Below are 23,634 nucleotides of genomic sequence, written 5' to 3' on the forward strand. Positions count from 1 at the left end.
AACTCCTTAAAGACAAGTTGAAGGTTTTTTTTTAATGTATATATGTATATATATATATATATATATATATATATATATATATATATATATTAAAGCGCTGCTGAATATTTTGGCGCTGTAGAAATAAAACTTAATATTATTATTATATATATATAAAAATATGTAATACAATATATAATATAGTATATTATATTATAAATTATAATATATTAGAATATATAGCATAAAATATATATACATTTTATATTATATATTATCATTTTTTTAATGTTTATATTATTTTTTTATTTTCTTTTATGCAGTTTTGGGGGGGCTTTAAATTTTCATTATTTCATTTTGATTAAAATTTATTTGATAAAATATGTGTCATGATATAACTGTCTGTACATATAAAGTGTACACAGAGGGTACAGTAATGGATACTATAACCTGATTTCATGGAGACGCTTTAGTACCCTGACATCTGAAGGATGAATTAGTTGGGAACAAGTCGGGAACTAGAAATGGACTTCTCGTCTGATGTCACCTTACAAATAATCTTTTGGCTGAATGAGCACCAGATTGGCACAAACACACACCAAAATCTTGATGCAAGACTTCCGAGAAGAGTGGAAGACGCCAATTTCTCTATATAGCTACAGTTACATAGGTTGAAAAAAGCCCCCGGTTCATCTCGTTCACCTTCCTCCACCAATTATAGATTTTATCATTTAATCATTTATACCCGACAATGTTGTGTACTGAGGAAATCATCCAGCCCTGATATAAAGCTGTTATAGAATCTGCCATTACTACCTCTTGTGGTAGGGCATTCCACAGTCTGACTGCTCTAACTGTAAAGAACCCTTTCCTATTTAGCTGCCGGAATCGCTTTTCTTCCACTCGCAGTGAGTGCCCCCTGATCCTTAGTATTGTCTTTGGAAGAAATAAGTCATGTGCCAGTCCTTTATATTGAACACACATGTATTTATACATATAAATGAGATCTCCTCTGAGACGTCTTTCTCCTCCTCTCATCATACGGGCGGCCTCCATTCCTTGTAATAGTCTAGTTGCCGCCTTTGAACTGACTCTAACTTCTGAATGTTCTATTTAAAATGTGGAGCCCAAAACTGGATCCCATATTCCAGATGTGGCCTTACAAGTGATTTATAGAGGGGTAACAATACATTGGGATCATGGGATCTAATCTCTCTTTTTATACACCCTAGAATCTTGTTTGCTTTAGCAGCTGCTGCCTGACATTGAGTGCTGCTGCTCAGCTTATTTGTAACCAGAATCCCCCAGTCTTTCTCCTGTTCTGTAGTTCTCAGTATACTTCCAGTTAATGTATATGTAGCTTTAGGATTACTCCATCCTAGGTGCATTACATTTGCAAAAAAAAGACAGAAAAAATGGAAGATGTAATAAAGCCATAATATTTGGCCAGAGTTCCTGAACATCTGTCTAATAAATCTACAGTATATGAGCGTTGGACATCCTCTATTTGGAAATCATGAGCGTATATGGATGGGATTAATAGTAAAGTGTCAGTCTTTGCTGATGGCACCAAACTATGTAGGATATTGAAAACTGACCTTGATAGTATATTACAAAACGATCTTGATAAGATGTCAGAATGGGCAGATACTTGGCAAGTGAGATTTATCAACATTAAATCTCATTTGCCAAGTATCTGCCCATTCTGACATCTTATCCAGATCGTTTTGTAATATTGTACTATCAAGGTCAGTTTTTAATATCCTACATAGTTTGGTGTCATCAGCAAAGACTGACACTACTATCAATCCCATGCATATAAGCCCATGATTTCCGAATAGAGGATGTCCAACGCTCATATACTGTAGATTTATTAGTCCGATGTTCATGTACTCTGGCCAAATATTATGACTTTATTACATCTTCCATTTTTTTCTGTCTTTTTTGCAAATGTCATTGAAATGTCTATAGTAAAATATGAGAATGTTTACAGTCTTTTAGTTGGTGTTAGTTTTTCCCCATCTTTTTCATTACAGATTTTGAAAAACCACCATAAAGATAGGCAGGAAACTTTTATATGTTTTTGAAATGCGGGATACAAAACATTAAGTAAAGAAGTGCCCATATTACGGAGAAACGTTTTGGTCCTACCCCGGGTCTAAGAACCTGAACTGACAACTTCAAAGAAGTCTATCAAGATTTCTATTCTGGTTTTTATACTTGTATCAATGACAAGAGCGCCCAGACGCCCCCATAATAGACTCATCAGATACGGGCTGTACATTGACGACCTCCTTCCTGTTCACTTCAGTGTCTCAAGATAGTTGAAAAGAAATTACACGTCTGAGTCTGTCCTAGGAAAATTTATTTTTTTCACTTTTTTCTTTGAATGTAATAGAATGAGCTTCTTTTTTCATTTTCTCCATCAGTTCCTCTATTTTCCAGTTTCGTTTTATGAAATATATAATTAGCTCTTTTAAGTATGTAACTGTTAAAATAAAGATAAATACAGGAAAGTTTTCAGATGTTAGAAATGAAACTAAAACTATTTGCCAAGGTTATAAAAGGCCGAGGTGTGTGGAAACAGCTGCACTCCGGCTGACTCTGACATCTGGTGAGTACACACCATGGGCTGTGCGAGCTCGTATTACAGTATTGTATATATATAGTACTTTGGGTACCGACAGTCCCTAAATGTTCAAAGGGTCCCCAGATGCTCCCATTGATAAATATTTGTGTCAAGTAAAAGTAGAGGACACCCCGGCTATGGACCTACTGGACTCTCATGACCCTGGTGTGGACCAACCTGGTATCATCCACTGAGTTCACCGACCAGAAATATGGCGTTTTGTATGTCCATGTGGACCTAAAAGTCTACCCCACTGCACTAGTAATGATAAATACCCCATTGGAGGGGGAAGTTGTTTCGAATCTGCACCATGATCTAATAGTTGGCATTGACTTTCCCTAATTTTTTGTCCTATGGCCACCTGGTGAACGTGAATCAGTATGAATATCAGTAACATTGCATTGTACAGAAGTGGTGCAAGACCCTTGTATCCCCAAGGAAGAGGTGCAGGCTGTAAGGGTGAATCCACTCCGGTGGGACAGTAAATTATAAGGCTCATCAGCCGGGTTGGCGTAAACGGGATCAGGTCTACCATATCAAGTTTAGGAAGCCTGGGAAGGAAAAGGGAACATTTTGGTGGGGATATCTCGCTGTCTGCTTTTCCTGTAGGGAAGACTCCATCACTTCTGGAGGTTTTCTCCGATATCTCTGGACACACCTCAGTAATCTAGCATGTCATTGTCACTGAGCCCAGGCCAACATCCGATTAAAGCTGTATTAGGTGCCTGAGGCTCAGCAGCAAGCCATTCCGGAGGAGGTGAAATCGATGCTTTGACTAGGAGGTCATAAAGGAGTCCCGGAGGGAGTGGGCCAGCCTGATAGTCCACTGCATGGCATGTGTCCACCCCTCAGGGTTGAACAAGAGGGTGGTATGTGACTCAGTAAAGAGTATGGTGATAGATGGGAGATATATTCCTCCTAGCAAGTGACGTTTGCACTGGTGAGCTGCAGGGAAGAAGTCAAACCTTGGCCTGGACATTTTTTGTTATTCCATGTTTTTGGAGCAACATTCGGGCTACACAGCTGTAGGATTAGTACAGCATAAATAGAAAGCCCTAAGTTCTCAAGATGGTGGGTGGTTGGGCTGGAAAACTGACGCAAGTTTTCTGGGAATAACACCTGAATGGACGGCACGTCCAGGACCTATGATAAGCTGTTTGACAGGTTGGACTTTTGCTTTTCATACCCGTCTGATATAAGACTGGGCTTTATCAGTGTGGATAAAACACTGAGTTTTGGACTGAGAACCCGTGTGTGTCTCTTCACTGCGCCCCGGCCATTACCGACCAGCGCTGAATCCCTACAACACCTTTCACATACACACATCACTCATTCTGTGAAGGCAAATAATGATTTCTTACATAGACGCATTCTTTGCAGAAGTTGGAATAAAGCACTAAATCCTGATTAATCCATTTGTATTTGCTTTGGTTTAAGATACAAATGTTATATTTTGTAATGAAACATTTGATTGCACAATTAATTTTCTATCACTTTCACTGTTTCTTTTCACCTCTAGAATATCACAGTTGTTTTTTACAATTGAAGCCATTGAGATTTTACCTTCAGCTCCTTCTCTCTGTGGTCAGTTTTTGTATTAGTGTTTTTTTCTTTCTTTGTTCCAAGAGCCATAACTTTTTATCTGTCGACATAATCATACAATGGCTTGTGTGTTTTTTTGGGGGGGTGGGGGCAATTATAAGTTTTAAATTACACCATTCATTTTACCATTTTTCCCCCTGAGTAAGCTGGCTTATTTATATGGCAATATTGATAATATAAGCGAAACGTACGTTGGGGTCTCTATTGTGTGTGGGAGGGGAGGTGGTCTATCCTACCATTATATACTGTGTAATCCTGGATTTTATTTACCCTTAATATGGAGTTAGACTCATAATACCTCTATACTAACACTATATGATTACTATAGGATTAAGATTATTTTGATCCTGTCCGTACCATTCCTTGCCACCATATTTTGGGACTTTGCACATGCACTTTATCATTAATATATACCAGGTATTTTTAGCCCACCTTTTACCCCCTTTATTGCCTATGACATGCCGCTACCATGAATTATACATGCTCATTGTCCCTTTGTCTTATTTATGTCTGATTTTGTTTATACAAATTTTGTCACATGACTGAAAATTGATTTATTTATTCCAATAAAAATATTTGCATGCTATACTATACTTGTTCTCCTGTTTTTGCTCTTACTATAAGATGTGCCTGAAAATGGTAAAAAAAATGGTAAAAAATGCCCAACGTTTTGGTGACTCTTCGATGGTTTAGTCTAAATTCCATTAATTAAAATGACCCTTTCTTTCCGACTATTCTTTGCTAATCCCCAATTATTGTGCTGCAGGTGGGATGTCAGGGAAGTTATAATTTCTTCCATTATTCTGTCTTGAGGTATGTTCACATGTGGCGTTTTTGCAGCAGATTTTAGCATCATATTTGATGCAGAAGATACGCAGTGTTTTACCGTATAGGCAGAATCTATGAGATTTCGGAAAAGACATAAGACATACGCTGTTTCTTTTCTTACAAGCTTATATTGAACCCAGCCAAGATGCAACATGTCAGTTCTTTCCTCGTTTTTGGCAGCGCTTTTCGCCTATATACAAATGGGTAAAAAGCGCTGCAAAAAGACATCATAAAAATACAAAAACACATATATTGTGAGCAGCATTTTTCCTGCCACCACTCTGATTTTTGGTGCAAAAAAAGATTGGTGCAAAAACAGGTGTGAACATACCCATATCCCTCAGTGCGGCACAAACCACATAGAGGCAGCGGCTAGTTCAGCGTTTATAGAGTATGGGGGTAAATTTAACTTAAAGGGAACCTGTCATGAGATTTGTCCCCTATAAGCTGTAGGCACCAGCAGTGAGCTCTTATATACAACATTCCAGAATACTGTATATAAGAGACAAGGTCGCTCTGCAGAACATAGAAAACACTTTTATAATAGTAACCTAGGGGGCGGTCCGGTCCGATGGCTCTTGGTCCGGCGCCACCTCCATATTGTGCGATCTCCGTCCTCCTTCTGAGTATTCCAGAATACAGTATATAAGAGCCCAGGCCGCTCTGTATAATATAAAAAAGACCTGTATTACACTCACCTAGGGGGCGGTCCAGTTCAATGGATGTCACTGCTCTCCGGTCCGATGGATGTCGCTGCTCTCCGGTCCGATGGATGTCGCTGCTCTCCGGTCCAATGGGTGTCACTGCTCTCCGGTCAGATGGGTGTCGTTGCTCTCCGGTCTGATGGGTGTTGCTGCTCTCCAGTCCAATGGGTGTCGCTGCTCTCCGGTCCGATGGATGTCGCTGCTCTCCAGTCCGATGGATGTCGCTGCTCTCCGGTCCAATGGGTGTCGCTGCTCTCCGGTCCGATGGGTGTTGCTGCTCTCCGGTCCGATGGGTGTCGCTGCTCTCTGGTCCGATGGGTGTCGCTGCTCTCCAGTCCGATGGGTGTCGCTGCTCTCCGGTCCGATTGGTGTCGCTGCTCTCCGGTCCGATAGATGTCGCTGCTCTCCGGTCCGATTGGTGTCGCTGCTCTCTGGTGCTGTGGCACCTCCTCTCTGCTGCGATCTCCATCCTCCTTCTTCTGAAGCCTGGGTGCATGGTACGTCCTACGTCATCCACACAGGCTGGCATTACGCTCCTGCGCAGGCGCACTTTTATCTGCCTGGCTAAGGGCAGATCAGTGTATTGTAGTGTGCATCCGTCGGTCCGATGGGTGTCGCTACTCTCCGGTCCGATGGGTTTCGTTGCTCTCCAGTCCGATGGGTGTCGCTGCTCTCCGGTCCGATGGGTGTCGCTGCTCTCCGGTCTGATGGATGTCGCTGCTCTCTGGTCCGATGGGTGTTGCTGCTCTCCGGTCAGATGGGTGTCGCTGCTCTCCGGTCTGATGGGTGTCGCTGCTCTCCGGTCTGATGGGTGTCGCTGCTCTCCGGTCCAATGGGTGTCGCTGCTCTCCAGTCCAATGGGTGTCGCTGCTCTCCGGTCTGATGGGTGTCGCTGCTCTCCGGTCCGATGGGTGTCGCTGCTCTCCGGTCCGATGGGTGTCGCTGCTCTCCGGTCCGATGGGTGTCGCTGCTCACTGGTGCTGTGGCACCTCCTCTCTGCTGCGATCTCCATCCTCCTTCTTCTGAAGCCTGGGTGCATGGTACATCCTACGTCATCCACACAGGCCGGCATTGCGCTCCTGCGCAGGCTCACTTTGATCTGCCTCGCTAAGAGCAGATCAGTGTATTGTAGTGTGCATCCGTGGGCGATTTATGACCTTTCCCAGTGACTGCGCATTACAGTAATTTGCTCTGCCCTCAGTAGGGAAGAGAGAAGTGCGCGTGCGCAGGAGTGCAATACCGGCTAGTGTACATAATGTAGGACACATCATGCACACAGGACTCAGAAGAAGGAAAACGGAGATCGCAGCAAAGACGAGGCGCCGGAGCGGAGAGCAGTGACACACATTGGACCGGACCGCCCCCCTAGGTGAGTGCAATACAGGTCTTTTTCACATTATACAAAGCAGCCTGGGCTCTTATATACAGTATTCTGAAATAAGGTATATAAGGGCTTACTGGTAGTGGCCGTACCTTGCAAGAGAAAATCCTAGTGACAGATTTGCTTTAATATTTTAGTAAATATTCCATCTGTCCTATGAACCCTGCGGGACAGAAGTATCTATATGTGGGATCCATGGATTACGAAACATACGTGGAAGTAGAAGCTAGAAGTAATGGAAAATAATGTGATGGGGAGAATAGTGTATAGTAATAGTTTATCAATTTATTCACGTTTGTGAAAAGAGAAAGATAATATTCTTAATTTGTTATTTGTTTTGTGTATTAAGATGAAAACTTTTAAGAATTTTATCATTTAGAAACAATGTATAACTCCATTGTGGAGCCTCCTAGATATTTTCTCTTTTGTCTTTTCTTTTGTTATTATCTTTATTATGAATTCTGTATTTTAGTTCCTGGATATCAGAGGTTATTCCTGACGGGACGATCATCAATCTCATCAATCTCAAGGAATCCAAGGTTAGATCTCGCGATCGGTCACATCTTTCTAATATACTTATAATTGTAGCACACCCTACCCATACATATTCCAGGTCGCATTGCCGATCTGACATAATATAATATTTATAATAATATTTATAAAATATTTTTGCATTTTAAAGATTTGTGTCACTTATAACGCTATGTGACTATATCATTGCAAAGTGAATGAGAATGACCGTGCTATATTATCAATGTGGCGCTGCCGCCGTCAAACTGACGACTGATATATCTGCAAATTAATCAAATGTGGTTGCACAGAAAGTATAGCAAATACAAAAATTATATCATGTAACTGTCACGGCCGTCTCTCTGTATTTTGACTAGAGTCACTCATTGTCATCTGAGATTCTACATATTAAAAGTGCTTTCTTTCTTGGGGCATGGCAAGGGTTAATGTCAGTTTTACTTGCCAGCAGCTTCTGACTCCCGATCAGGTGTTTTTGGTTTGGGACCACTCCCAGTCCATTTATATACCCTTTGCTTCCAGCAGAGGGTGCCGGTTATTCTCTTTCCATTTGGATCCTGGGCCTGGAGGTGGAAGGAGCTGCTGGAGTCCTTGCTGTTGGTAGCGCATAGGCTGCAGTACTGGTGCCTGACTGCAGCCTAGTTTTTAGAGTCATAAAAACAAAAAAGTGAGCCGGAGTATGAGATGGTATACATGGAACTTGTGAGACCTTGTTCACACTGGCCATGAGACAAAGAGAAACCAAGGAAAAAATTGTAAAAACATACCCTGCTGTAACTAAATAAAAGCATAGTGGCCTATTTTAGACCCATGGTAAGGTTTTAATATTAGAGAGTGTAGGTACTATCCCAACTGGGTACACCTTGACGTTTGGTGGGATAGCTTTATGCTTTTTTTGATCAAAAACAGTGTTTACTAAGTCCCCTATGTTTATATGCACTATGCTTTTATTTAGTTACAGCAGGGTATGTTTTCACAATTTTTTCCTTGGTTTCTCTTAGTTTTTAGAGTCAGTCTGTTGTTGTTTTCCCCCTATCTGTTTTACCTTCTCTTGGTGTGTTGTTTTAGTGCAGCGGTGGGACTAGTGATCCTTACCTGCCCACTCACTAGCCAGGGCTTACCGCAGGGTCTCTCAGGGCTTCAGGTTCCTGCTCAGCAACAGGAGAGGAACTTGTATAGGGCCTGGCTAGGAGGGCAGGGTACAGCAACAGACAAGTGGAGGAGGTGTCCATCTTACCTCTCACTAGCATTAGGGTCAACCATTCTAAATGTGTATCCCTTGTTTGTCTTGGTAAAACCCCCCTTTGTTGTGTGTTTTACCTCACGCCGGATCTTCCCTTAGGCTGTGTCATGACCCTAAACTACAATAGTGTATAACTTGTGTGCAAAAACTATATACTTGGAAATAAACTGTCCATTAACTATTAAAATCCTACAAAAGGCACTGGAAAATAGTTGCATAATGTTTGCTCAAAATAACCAACTTGGATTCGAAAAATATTGGAAAAATATTCATAACGGGTGAAAAGTTTGTGAATCATCCAGTGATCGGGACAATTCACACCATGGGTAGTAGACCGATGGAAAAGCAATTCTATATGGGTAACTTGAAAGACATAAGAAACTGAGACCTTGTTATATAATTATCCAGTTACATATACCAGGTTAGGGTTGGCGAAAAATGATATTTAGGCCATAATGTGAGTCTGTCCACAATAGGAATCTTAGATGAACTTGCAAACCATATGTACAAGGGCTCAAAAGCCAGATACAATCCATGAGACTGATATTCATACGTAGCCATGACAGTCTCTTCCCGGTGGTGTGGAGCCTGTTGTGCATATTTTTCTAATAAAATTTATATTTTGGAGCAAACATGATGTGTCTTGTGTAGGATTTTCTGTTTCTTGTGTGTATACTGAGATCACCCGTCATGTCTTTTTCCCTGGGCACCCAATTCTTCTGACCACAAAAAGTGAAGGCTTCTGTCATGCAGTGTTCAGGTTCACATTGGGTCCAGCAATCAACCTGAGGTCCCGTGGTTGCTCAGCCTCAGCCGGGCGTCGGCAGAGTCTTTTCCACTACTTTCCAGTCCTGCAGGAGCTAATTCCTGTGGAGTTGTGTGCGGGCGGCTATTGGAGACTCAGGTTACTAATTCCTATTCGGCTGTCTCCTCCCTATTTAAGGTTTGGGGGTCGGTTTGTTTCCTGCTGATAAAAGCTCCAGCTTATGCTCCTGCTATTCCGGTCTTTGTGGCAAATGTATTTGTTGTGACCCGTAGTTTGCTGTTTGAGTTGTATGGAAGGTTCCCTATTGTGCATTTACTTCCTTCCTTATACCTTACTCCCTCCTGTACTCGTATTGGCTCTGATTTGTGTTTGTATGCTGTGTGTACGAGTTTAGTTTTTTCCCCCTGTCCAAGTTGTTTGTGGGCTTTGTTACGGTGCGTCTAGCCTGCCCCAAGGGAGGAGGAGAGAGTGAGTAAGAATAGTGCTCTGGCAGGAATCAGGGTCATGCTGGGGGCTCAGACCTGGCTACCATCAAGCCTACCTCTGAGATAAGGGACAGCACATGGACCCCAGTCTGAGGGCCAGTGTACGTGGACCTATTTAGTCATTTTATACCCTGTGATAACTTCCACTAATTTTAATCCAGACCCATATGGAAACCGTATGTTACAGCTATAATATTTCCCCTGTATATTGCAGATGTTTTGACCTATAGTTGAACAGGTTGGTGCTGTACACCACTCACCATATCTTCTCTACTTATTGTAGTGATCATGGCGTTTCGCTTTCAACTTTCTTTGAATTACGCTAGCGTTATTTGGGGACAGGAGAATTTGTCCAGATTTCAGGAAATTATTCCCAGCAGTAATGATGATCTGCCAAAGGATAGTGAAATCTATGTAATGTACCACGGCACCATGTATTCTGCAGCCAAAGAAATAATCAAGACTGGATTTCGGCAATCTAGTTATGGGATGCTGGGAAGAGGGGTCTATGTCAGTAGAGACATGAACAAAGCTCTCCGATACCCGTTAAACAACCAAACGGATCAGGTCGTCCTGAAACTTAACGTGAATGTGGGCAAGGTGAAGAAGATTGATTATCAAGGTCACCCCATGCAGAAGACATGGCATGACAATGGCTACGATACCGCCTGGGTGACAGCATTTTGTGGAGCGGTTAAGAGCGGCCTAGAAGAGGATTGTATATGGGACCCCGAAAGAATAAAGGTGGTGGGCATCGCTAAAGCCCCACCTCAATATCAACAAGAACTGGAATATTTGTTACGGCAGCACCAAAGATAGGCACAAACATAAAACATTTTATCTGCCAGGAACCACTTAATAATTTTTTATTTTTCCTACAAATCAAATGTTTCTAATTTTCTATGCTTCAAATAAAAGTCTCTTGGTTAATTACACAAAGATGACCTTTTCTAGGTTATAATCTGTCTTTTTTGCAAATGTCAATGAAACGTCTATAGTAAAATATCACAACATTTACGGTCTCTTGGTTGGTCTTAGATTATCTCTATTTTTTTCATTACAGATTTTGAATAACACCATAAAGACAGGCAGGAAACTTTTATATATTTTTGAAATGCGGGATACAAAACATTGAGTAAAGAAGTGCCCATATTATGAAGACAAGTTTTGGTCTCACCCTGGGTCTAAGAACCCGAACTGACAACTTCAAAGAAGTCTATCAAGATTTCCATTCTGGTTTTTATACTTGTATCTATAACAAGAGCGCATGGACACCCCCATAATTGACTTATCAGATACGGGCTGTACATTGACGACCTCCTTCCTGATCACTTCAGTGTCTTAAAGGGAACCTGTCACCAATTTTTTAGCCTATAAGCTGCGGCCACCACCACCGGGCTCTTATATACAGCATTCTAACAGGCTGTATATAAGAGCCCAGACTGGGGGTATAACATAAAAAACACTTTATAATACTTACCTAATGGTGGCGCGGTTGGCCTTATGGGCGTCTACGTTGTCCATTACGGGTGCCTCCCCTTTCGGCCATCTTTGTCCTTTTTCTGAAGCCTGTGTGCATGACGCGACTACATCATACACATTCGCCGATCCTGCGCAGGCGCACTACAATACTTTGTTCTGCCCTGCTCAGGACCTGAATGCCGCGAGTGTGGATGACATCGGAGGCATCATGCACTGCGGCTAGAGAAGAAGGAGAACAAAGATGGCCAAAAGAGGCGGCGCCGGCACCGGAGGACAGAGACGCCGATAAGGCCCACCGCGAGATTGTTAGGTAAGTATTATAGAATGTTTTTTATGTTATACCCCCGAAAGAAACTACATGTCTGAATCTGTCCCAGGAAAGTTTATTTTTTGGTTCACTTTTTTCTTGGAATGGAATGGAATGAGCTTCTCCTTTTCTTTTTCATTTTCTCCATCAGTTCCTCTGTTTTCCTTTTTCGATTCATGAAATATTGTATTAGCTATTTTAAGTATGTAACTGAGCAGTTCATCTGTTAAAATAGAGACAAATACAGGAAAGTTTGCAGATGTCAGATGTTAGAAATGAAACTAAAACTATTTGTCAAGGTTATAAATCTCCGAGGTGTGTGGAAACAGCTGCACTCCGGCTGACTCTGACATCTGGTGAGTACACACCATGGGCTACGTGAGCTCGTATTACAGTATTGTTTATATAGTACTTTGGGTACCGACAATCCCTGTATGTTCAAAGGGTCCCCAAATGCTCCCAATGATAAACATTTGTGTCACGAAGTAGAGGGCACCCCGGTTGTGACCATACTGGACTCAAGGAGTCTCATGACCCTGGTGCAGGCCAACCTGGTATCTCCCACTGAGTTCACCGGCGGGAAAGAAGGAGTGTTATGTGTCCACGGGGACTTAAAAGTCTATCCCATTGCACTGGTAATGATAAACACCCCGACCTAGAAGCAATACCATGAAGGGGAAGTGGTTTCGAATCTGCACCATGAACTAATAGTTGGGAGGGACTTTCCCTAATTTTCTGCCTTTTGGCCATCTGGTGAACGTGAATCAGTACGAATATCGGCAACGTTGGATTGTAGAGAAGTGGTGAAAGAACCTTGTGCCCCCAAGGAAGAGGTGCTGGCTGTAAGGGGGACTCCACTCCGGTAGGGATAGTAAATTACAAGGTTCATCAGCTGGGTTGGCGAAAACGGGAGCAGGTCTACCATATCAAGTTTAGGAAGCCTGGGAAGGATAGGGAACATTTTGGTGGGGATAGCTCGCTGTCTGCTTTTCCTGTAGGGAAGACTCTATAACTTACGGATGTTTTCTCCGATCTCCCTGGTTGCACCTCTGTAATCCAGCATATCATTGTCTCTGAGCCCCAGTCCAACGTTAGATTAATGCAGTATTGGGTGCCTAAGGCTCAGCAGGAAGCCATTCCGGAGGAGGTGAAATCGATGCTTTGACTAGGAGGTCATAAAGGAGTCCCGGAGGGAGTGGGCCAGCCTGATAGTCCACTGCATGGCATGTGTCCACCCCCTCAGGGTTGAGGAAAGGAGCGGTATGGGACTCAGTAAAGGATATGGTGGTAGATGAGAAATATATTCTTCCTAGCAAGTGACTTTTGTACTGGTGAGCAGCAGGGAAGAGGTGAAAGCCTGGTCTGGACCTTTTTTATTACTCCAGATTTTTGGAGCACTGCCCCGGGCTGCACAGCTGCAGGATTAGGACAGCATAAATAGACAGCCCTAAATTCTCAAGATGGTGGGTGGTTGGGCTGGAGGTTTTGTTTGAATATCATACCTGAACGGATGGCACGTCCAGGACCTATGATAAGCTGTTTGACAAGTTGGACTTTTGCTTTTCATACCCGTCTGATATAAGACTGGGCTTTATCAGTGTGGATAAAACACTGAGTTTTGGACTGAGAACCTGTGTGTCTCTTCACTGCGTCCCGGCCATTGCCGACCAGCGCTGAATCCCTACAACACCTTTCACATACACACATCACTCATTCTGTGAAGGCAAATAATGATTTCTCCCATAGACGCATTCTTTTGTGCCGTTATTGACATAAAACCTGAACTAAATTCTGATTAATCCATTTGTATTTACTTTGGTTTTAACTACAAATGTTCCATTTTGTAATGAAACAATTGATTGCAAAATTAATTTTCTATTGCTTTCAGTGTATCTTCTTCGCCTCTAGAATATCTCAGTGTTTTTGTATTTGTGCTTTTTCCCCTTCCTTCCAAGACCCATAACTTTTTTCTGTTGACATATATATACGATGGCTTTTTTTTTTTTGGGGGGGGGGGCAATTAATAGTTTTAACTGACAACATTCATTTTACCATAAAATGTGCCTGAAAATGGGAAAAAAAATTGGTAAAAAAAATAAGGCCAACGTTTTAGTGACTCTTTGGTGCTCTTTCTAAATTCCATTAATTCAGAGGCCGCTTTCTATCTGGCTACTTCCTGCTAATCCCCAATTATTGTGCTGCAGGTGCGATGTCAGGGAAGTTATGATTTCTTCCATTATTCTATTTTTCCTTACGGTATGCTTACATGTGGCATTTTTGCAGCATATTTTAGACAGCGTGTTTAGTACATATAATACGCTGTGTTTTTATTATGCTAGACACTACAAGCAGTATGAATAGAAGGGTAGTCAAACAAGCCGAGATCACAAGCCATGAGGTAACGTATAAGGTTCAGGAAGCAAACAGAGACATGGTCAGGAAGAGGTTCGAGGTCAGAAGCCCGGAAGTATCATATAAGGTTCAGGAAGCACACAGAGACGTTCTCAGGTAGAGGTTCGAGGTCAGAAGCCAGGAGGTAACATATAGGGTTCAGGGAGCAGACAGAGACATAGTTAGGAAGCAGTCTGAGGTCAGTAGCTGGGAGGTAACGTATACGGTTCAGGGAGCAGACAGAGACGTAGTCAGGAAGAGTTCCGAGGTCAGTGGCTGGGAGGTAACATATACGGTTCAGGGAGCAGACAGAGACGTAGTCAGGAAGAGTTCCGAGGTCAGTGGCTGGGAGGTAACATATAAGATTCAGGGAGCAGACAGAGACGTGGTCAGAAAGAGGTCCGAGGTCAGAAGCCCGTAGGTAACATACAAGGTTCAGGGAACAGACAGAGACGTAGTCAGGAAGAGGTCCGATGTCAGAAGCCCGGAGGTAACGTATAAGGTTCAGGGAGCAGACAGAGACGTGGTCAGGAAGAGGTCCAAGGTCAGAAGCCGGGAAGGAACATATAAGATTCAGGGAGCAGACAGAGATGTGGTCAGGAAGAGATCAGAGGTCATAAGCCAAGGTCAGACCACTTACACCAGACTGGAGCCAAGAACACACTGAGCAAACAGGAAGTATGACTGACAAAGTTCATACAGAGCAAGCCCAGTACAGAAACAGAGCAATCACCAGGAATGAGGTGCATCTGTGATGGCACCTCCCAAAACCATCGTGGACCCTAGTGCTGAAAGACAACAAATACAAAATAAACTGGCCGTTAACCATTAAAATAAAATCCCAGAAAATGCACTGGAATTTTTTTGCATAATGTTTTTTCCAAATAACCAACTAGGATTCGAAAAATATTGTAAAAATATTCACGAGTTAAAGGTATTTGAGTCACCCAGGGTTAGGGAGAACGCACACCGTGGGGAGGAGGCCAATAGAAAGTAATGATTCATATGTAACTGGAAGATGTAAGAAGCTGAGACCTAATTATATAATTAATTATCCAGATATACGTTAAAGTTGGCAAAAAATGCTACATAGGCCATAATGTGTATCTATCCACAATAGTAATTGTAACGCTCATGGCCAGTGTAGAGGCAGCGAGTGGGAGTAGTAGATCTACTGGTCCACAGGGGGGACTCGGGTTCACCCTTTGGCTGGAGGGGCTTAACTAGGCTCCTACCACAAGGCGGATGCCAGGTACCACTCCTGTTGTGAATATGTTTTCCCGTTTGGAGCTCCCTCTTGTGGGAGCAGTGCTGGCAGTGCAGTTGATGTGTGGAATGGAAGTGACACACCTGCAGAGGACTGGCAATCAGGGTCAGATTGGGCTATTAAACTTAGTAGCTTTCTCTTGTTACTTGCCGGTGGTCAATTGCTCCTGTGTGTCCAGGACATTCTGCAACCAGCTCTGCTCACTTCCAGAACTTCCTTCAGATAAGTGGTCTTGTACCTCTGCTATTATTTTACCACCTTTTGTTGTTGTTCTGCTTTGATACTATACATGATTCCTAATTTGTCTGTGTGGAGTTCGTGGTGGAATGGATACCATTCCCTGCTGGGAGTGTCTGTATACTTAGCTCCATGATTCTGCAAGGTATTGTGTTTGTCATGCTTGGTATTATTCAGTCCCTCATCTTTATTAGTGTTTTTTGGATCCCAGTAACATCTGAGTGCTGATACAGTGGGGGAGAGGTTTAGTAACCTCAGGATTTTTCCATATCAGTAGTGCTGGTATTTATTAGGGTTTTTACGGCTGCAGACAGTTGCTCTTTCCTATCATTCTTTATAAAGATAGTTTGGGCCTCACCTTTGCTGAAATCTGTCCTTTTTGGCTTTGTATTGTGCTTTTCTATATCACCGTAGCCTTTACATGTGGGGGACTATCTATCTATCTTTGGGGACTACTCCAAGGCAGATTAGCTTTCTTATATTTCTATTTGTGAGATTATTTAGTTCTCCAGCTTTGTCAAGGCGTCCAGGTCATCGTAGGCACGCCCCACAGCTACTGTTCGTTGTGTGTCAGGATTAGGTCTGCAGTGCATTACGTTTCCAGCCACCCTGTTACCTTTTTGGGATTCTGCATTATTTGATCCTCCCTGGTCCCTGAATCATAACACACTCCCAGGGCAGTGGCCGTGACTGTGGCAGCTGAACCCCAGGGCAGGTAACGGACTCAGGTATAGACAGGTACAGGCGGGGTGATTGATGCAGGCTGGACAGGTATGTACAGCAGGGACAATCAGGTATGGGAGGCAGACTCAGATGATGGACTAGGATAACAAGACCAGACAACTAGTTAGCAGACTGGTAGTATAACTAACTAAGGGTGTTGCACAGACACCTCCTCTAATGGGAAGGGCTCTTAAATACATAGTGCCTCTGAACCATAGGCTAAGAGGCATTTCTGGGAAATGGCGCTTTGACCCTTTAAGATGAGGGCCGGTTGGTGCGTGCGCTCTAAGCACACTCTCGGGAGACCTGGGCTGCATGCACAGACCCCGGGAGGGGAAGTAGGCAGCAGCATCCATAGACAGCCGGAGAGTGTCAGGGAGGATGTGACCCAGCTGGCTTGGTGGGTAAGTCGATGTCCTTGTAGGGACACCGATGCTACAGGAATCCTAGATGAATTTGCAAGTCATATGTACAAAGGCTCGAAAACCAGATACAATCCATGAAACTGATATTCATACGTAGCCACGACAGTCTTTTCCCGGTGGTGTGGAGCCTGTTGTGTATATTTTTCTAATAAAATGTATATTTAGGAACAAACATGATGTGTCTTGTGTAGGATTTTATGTTTCTTGTGTGTATACTGAGACCACCCTTCATGTCTTTTCCCCTGGGCACCCAATTGTTCTGACCACAAAAAATGAAGGCTTCTATCATGAGGTTTTCAGGTCCACATTCGCGGGGTACCGCAGCGGCGGCGGAGTCTGCTCACATTGCAGAGTCCAGCAGGCAACCAAAGGTTTCCTAGTTGCTCAGCCTCAGCCGGGCATCGGCAGAGTCTTTTCCACTGCTTTCCAGTCCTGCAGGAGGTAATTCCTGTGGAGTGGTGTGCGGCTATTGGAGACTCAGGTTGCTAATTCCTATTCAGCTGTCTCCTCCCTATTTAAGGCTTTGGGGTCTGTTTGTTTCCTGATGATAATAGCTTCAGGTTATGCTCCTGTGATTATGGTCTTTGAGGCGAACCTATTTGTGGTGACCCGTAGTTTGCTGTTTGAGTTGTATGGAAGGTTCCTTTTTGTGCGTTTACTTCTTCCCTTATACTTTATTCCCTACTGTACATGTATTGTCCTTTGTGTTTGTATGCAGTGTTTACAATTTTTTTTCCTTGTCCGTGTTGTTTGTGGGCTTTGTTATGGTGTGTCCAGCCTGCCCCAAGGGTGGAGAACACAAGGAGTAAGAACAGGGCTCTGGCAGGAATCAGGGTAACGCTGGGGGCTCAGACCTGGCTACTATCAAGCCTACCTCTGAGATAAGGGACAGCGCATGGACCCCAGTCTGAGGGCCAGTGTAGGTGTGCCTATGTAGTCATTTTATACCCTGTGATAACTTCCACTAATTTTAATCCAGACCCATATGGAAACCATATGTTACAACTATAATATTTCCCCTGTATATTGCAGATGTTTTGACCTATAGTTGCATAGTTTGGTGCTGTACACCACTCACCATATCTTCTCTATTTATTGTAGTGATCATGGCATTTCACTTTCAATTTTCTCCCAACTATGCTGGCGATATTTGGAGAGAGGAGACTTTGCCTGGATTTCAGGAAGTTATTCTCAGCAGTAATGATCTGCCAAAGGATGGTAAAATCTATGTAATGTACCACGGCACCACGTATTCTGCAGCCAAAGATATAATCAAGACTGGATTTCGGCAATCTAGTGATGGGATGCTGGGAAGAGGGGTCTACGTCAGTAGAGACATGAACAAAGCTCTCCGATACCCCTTAAACAACCAAACAGACCAGGTCGTCCTGAAACTTAGAGTGAATGTGGGCAAGGTGAAGAAGATTGATTATCAAGGTCACCCCATGCAGAAGACATGGCATGACAATGGCTACGATACCGCCTGGGTGCCAGCATTTTGTGGAGCGGTTAAGAGCGGCCTAGAAGAGGATTGTATATGGGACCCCGAAAGAATAAAGGTGGTGGGCATCGCTAAAGCCCCACCTAAATATCAACAAGAACTGGAATATTTGTTACGGCTGCACCAAAGATAGGCACAAACCTAACATGTTTTATCTACCAGGAACCACTTGATCATTTTTTATTTTTCCTACAAATCAAATGTTTCTAATTTTCTATGCTTAAATTAAAAGTCTCTTGGTTACTTACAAAAACTTTGAAGATTATAATCACTGCCATTTTTTTTTATAGATTCCGGTCGTCTCCGTTCTTCCTCTTTTATAACTATCGCTGAATAAAATTGCGAATGTAATATTCTTCCTGTAATTATAATTGTGCAATAAAAAGATACATTTATCGAAAGATGTTCTCAATCATTGTATTTATAGATTTTAAAGTGGTTTTAACTCCAAATCGAATTAAAATGGTGCAAACGGGTTCTACAGTTACAACATATAAATTGTAAAATCCAGGTCACCAACAATGTAGTCCCACTACTGTGTGGTGCCCGGGAATCCAAAATAACAGTTGCACTCAAGTAAAGGGAGAGGAAAAACTAAAGGATGTAAATAGTGAACATTGAAATGTAAATATGCATTACTACTCAGAAAACATGAAAAAACATTTGGGGAAAAAATGAGTTACTTTGGAAATAAAAATGGCCAAATTTACTTGAGCCCAGTTACCACGCCAAGGTGAAATTCTCAACTGAGTCCTAATCTAATTTGTGCCATTTTTTTGTGTCCAAACTGAACTCTTATATGTGTCAGGTTTCCAGGTTTTCCAGTTCTCTTTTGAATGAGCTTGCCCTCAGTTACCATGGAGTTTAAGGTTCTGTTGCCCTACTTCCTGTCCAGCTGCTTAAAAGGCCGCCTCTCAGCCCAGTCCAGTGCCTGAGTATACTGCTTGCTGTGTGCTCCTGCTTTGCTGTTTCTACTTCCTGATTGCCTTGGATTCTCCTGGAAATCTACCGACCGACTCTGGACCATACCCGGTTTTCGTCAAGCTGTGCCCGGACTCCGTCTGCCGTCTTGATCAGCACTCTGCCCGGTTCGTAACCACTCTGGACAATCATCCCGTACGGACACTCCTGGACTATACCACTTGCCCCTTGTGTACCGGCTGCTGCGCATTTAGGCCTTCCGGGGTTGATTGCCGGACAGTCCCTGTCCAGGGGTTCGCTCTGGTGGTCTCCCTGGGGGAGTCCGGTGCGTGGCCCCGGGAATCCCCTTCGCTCCGTTGCGTAAAAGTGTTTTGTGTGTTTGTTTTACTGTGTTTATTCCCGTTGTGTATCTACCGTGTGTACATATTATATAACATCTTGTACCAAGAACTCGTCTCTGTTGTCATTGCCCTACGCTATCGAAATCCTCAGAACATACAGTAGTATTACAATATGGGCTACAAAAGAGCCAGCAGTCACTTCATGTGTTTTAATTTTTCTTTTGCCTCTTCTTTTCTAGCCCATATAAGAGTTTGAGAGTTACACCTTGGTGTGGTAACTGGGCTCAAGAAAATTTGTCTTTATTTGCAAAGTAACTTATTTTTTTAAAAAAAAAAAAAGTTCATGTTTTCTAGGCAGTAATGCATATTCTCATTTCAATATTCACTGTTTGCATCCTTTAATTTTTTTCCCCTCCCTTTACTTGAGTGCAACTGGTATTTTGGATAATATATGTTATGCTCAGTTTGCACCAGTTCAGAACATAAATTTAAAAAGTGCTGGAAATTCTACTATTTTAGTGCTTGGGTTTTGGCTCTGCCACAGCCACAAATGAATGCTCAAATAGTAAAAGATGTCCGACTCTACAAACAGTTGCCTATTTATTGGAATATGGGCAAATCCAGGACATCAAATAACAGTCAAATGGTGCTTTTGCCCCCATCTATGCTTTTCGATTCTACTTCCACCCTTAGTCATGACATACCATATGTATAACAGTATATAATATAAGTATATAACAAAAGTAGGAAAGATGTTCAAGGGAACAAATTTCAAGGAAAGGTGAGGGTGAAACATGTGCCTATGGCTTTGTAATGACCAGAGGTCCAAATGAGATCCAGCGAGCCACAAAACTGAGGCACAGGCAGAAATTTCCCAACACTTTATATACTGAAGGGGGATAGGGAAGAGACTCAAAATTAGAATGCAGTATCCAATTACTCCCCAGAACTAGTACACCTATCATTCACATACAATGAGCTGTACTCTAGTCTCAGTATGTCAGCTTCAGAGTTCCTCCAAGGTGTGTAACCCAACAAATAGGGACAAATTTACCTAAGAATCCCATGCACTAGTACACTAACACAGCAGTAGATAAAATGTAAATCACATGAATGTATTCTGGTGGGGATCTCTGAAGCTACACATCAATTTACAACTTACAGTTCTAACTTTACAGAGACATATAAACTCAACAGGGGTATATATACATATATACACTTAGCAGATTGGATACCTGGATATCTGAGCTAAAAGTACTGTTAACTCTGTAAGAGTTTGTCACAGGCCTGTGAAGAGTCTCGTCTGCAGTCACTTCCGAAATCTTTGGAGCCTAAAAGAGAAAAGCAACTTGCACAAAAAGAGGCCGTGATTTATCTGCTGCAAATCTCTAACAGCCCTCAACCAAAGGTCACTCACAGTTCTGCAGAGCTCAGGAGTGGGGGTCCTTATACTGGAAGCCTTCTCCTCAGGGGGTCTGTAGAAAGTCCCTTCTCCAGCCTAGCAAGAGTCCACCTGCTTCCTTCTTAAGGATGAAGTCTTCTTCTCTTTTCTCAGGTCTCAGCCGCTTGGCCTAATCAGCATCCGACTTCCACCTCAGCTAGTATAGCTCTCCACAAAAGTCTCAGCTCTCTGCAGCAGTCCAGAACTCTATTGTCTCTCGTTTTCCGCACTTCTGGGCACGCCACAGCCATCAAAAATCCTGGCACCCACCACTTACAAGGAGGAGACATTTGGGTCCTAGTGCTCCCACAGTCCTCTCCACACACAGTGAGTCACACACAGGAAGAGGAGAAATGTCAGAACCCACATCACTTTGCACACTGTTACAGCCGTGTGGTGGCATCAACATTACTTTATCTGGTAGACTTTTCTGAACAGTTAGGATTTCTTGTAGCTCTGGAAGGTTACAAAGGTGGGAGAGACCGTACTCTGACCAGGCAGGATAGTGAGATCAGCTCTAATGTGCATGCACAATGGAGATGGATATGTAAGAAGCAGAAGAGAACAAAGATGAGGACAGAGAAGTAGACTTTACAAGGACCAGAGGTTATATGGGAGGAGGTATCATGATATCAGGACAGAGATGTATGGGGGGGCAGGAGAAGGTAAAGATTTGGATGTGCGATTGGACCGACTGGAATCAAAGATTATTCTGAAAGACTGTGTAATAATCTGAATAATCATTTTATTTCTATAGCACCAACATATTCCGCAGCACTGTACAACTGAGCGGGGGCATGGACAGATGATAAAGACATTACAGAGTAACACATAAATCAGCAGTTATAGGAGGCGTAAGGGTCCGGCTCGCCAGCTAACAATCTATAAGGAAATGGGGAACACAATAGTTCTGTTGCTTGCAAGTTCTGTCTGTATTATCTGTCTGCCTGCTTGCAAGTTCTGTTTGTGTCTGCCAGTTTGTCTGTCTCGTCAGTCCATTTTAATTTCTATCATGCTTCTGTTTTGTCCCTCCTGGTTTTGCCGTCTGTCGCCTCCTGCCTGGTCCTCGTCTGTCTTAATCTTGTGTTGTCCCGTGTCTCAGGGTTCTGTGATGGGGAGAAAAGAATGGCACAGGGACCCCTAAGCTGACCCTAAAACTGGGGACCCTATGCTGTCCCTTATCCCAACAGTAAATAAATAAGGAATAACGTTTGGAACACCATTCTAAGTCCGAACTGGGTGCAAAAACCTAAAAAAAACATCACTATGGGGAGATAAGGTATGCACACCAGTGACTATGGAAGGGGAATACATGGAATAGCAGAAACTGCTGTGTGAATACTGACTTGAAAAATCCAATAGCTATATGCAAGAGTGAATATGTGAAAAATGGAATCTGCATTACTGCCATGAACATATGAATCAAGAGAAATTTAGCTACTGAATTGATCAATGCAATAGAGCCCCAACACTACGCCAAAGTATTTCTCTACGTTGGGGTCCCTAGCTTGTGTGTGTCCTCTCATGCAGTTAAAAAACTTACCGTGTATGGGAAGCTGAGACCCAGGCTATTTATGCGTATGATGTGGATTGGCAATAGGTGTGGTTGGGGAGTGTTCACAAACGAAAAACTACTAACATTAAGGAATAACGTTTGGAACTCCATTCTAAGTCCGAACTGGGTGCAAAAAACCTAAAAAACATCACTATGGGGAGATAAGGTATGCACACCAGTGACTATGGAAGGGGAATACATGGAATAGCATAAACTGCTGTGTGAATACTGACATGAAAAATCCAATAGCTATATGTAAGAGTGAAAATGTGAAAAATGGAATCTGCATTACTGCCATGAACATATGAATCAAGAGAAATTTAAATTCATTTCTGCTATTCCATGTATTCCCCTTCCATAGTCACTGGTGTGCATACCTTATCTCCCCATAGTGATTTTTTTTAGGTTTTTGCACCCAGTTCGGACTTAGAATGGTGTTCCAAACGTTATTCCTTATTTGTTAGTATTTTTTCGTTTGTGAACCCTCCCCACCACACCTATTGCCAATCCATATCATACGCATAAATAGCCTGGGTCTCAGCTTCCCATACACGGTAAGTTTTTTAACTGCATGAGAGGACACACACAAGCTAGGGACCCCAACGTAGAGAAATACTTTGGCGTAGTGTTGGGGCTCTATTGCATTGATCAATTCAGTAGCTAAATTTCTCTTGATTCATATGTTCATGGCAGTAATGCAGATTCCATTTTTCACATTTTCATTCTTACATATAGCTATTGGATTTTTCAAGTCAGTATTCACACAGCAGTTTCTGCTATTCCATGTATTCCCCTTACATAGTCACTGGTGTGCATACCTTATCTCCCCATAAGGAGACCACCTATGCCAAACATGGTATCCATCCACAGACAGCTGTTTCGGGGCATTTGCCCCTCA

At 42.8% G+C, this 23,634-nt stretch overlaps 1 protein-coding gene across 1 annotated transcript in view; it reads left to right on the forward strand.

The window, feature by feature from the left end:
- The window catches only part of LOC142255901 (uncharacterized), a 62,915-nt gene that overhangs the window by 17,502 nt on the left and 21,779 nt on the right, over positions 1–23,634 (forward strand). Inside the window, exons 3-7 of the mRNA XM_075327349.1 lie at positions 3,330–3,365; positions 9,482–9,487; positions 10,545–10,892; positions 12,170–12,290; positions 18,079–18,589. Of these exons, the coding sequence (XP_075183464.1) occupies positions 3,330–3,365; positions 9,482–9,487; positions 10,545–10,892; positions 12,170–12,290; positions 18,079–18,589 (1,022 nt within the window). The remainder of the gene's footprint in view (positions 1–3,329; positions 3,366–9,481; positions 9,488–10,544; positions 10,893–12,169; positions 12,291–18,078; positions 18,590–23,634) is intronic.

This window comes from Anomaloglossus baeobatrachus, chromosome 11, assembly GCF_048569485.1.
Source record: "Anomaloglossus baeobatrachus isolate aAnoBae1 chromosome 11, aAnoBae1.hap1, whole genome shotgun sequence".
NCBI classification, from domain to species: Eukaryota; Metazoa; Chordata; class Amphibia; order Anura; family Aromobatidae; genus Anomaloglossus; species Anomaloglossus baeobatrachus.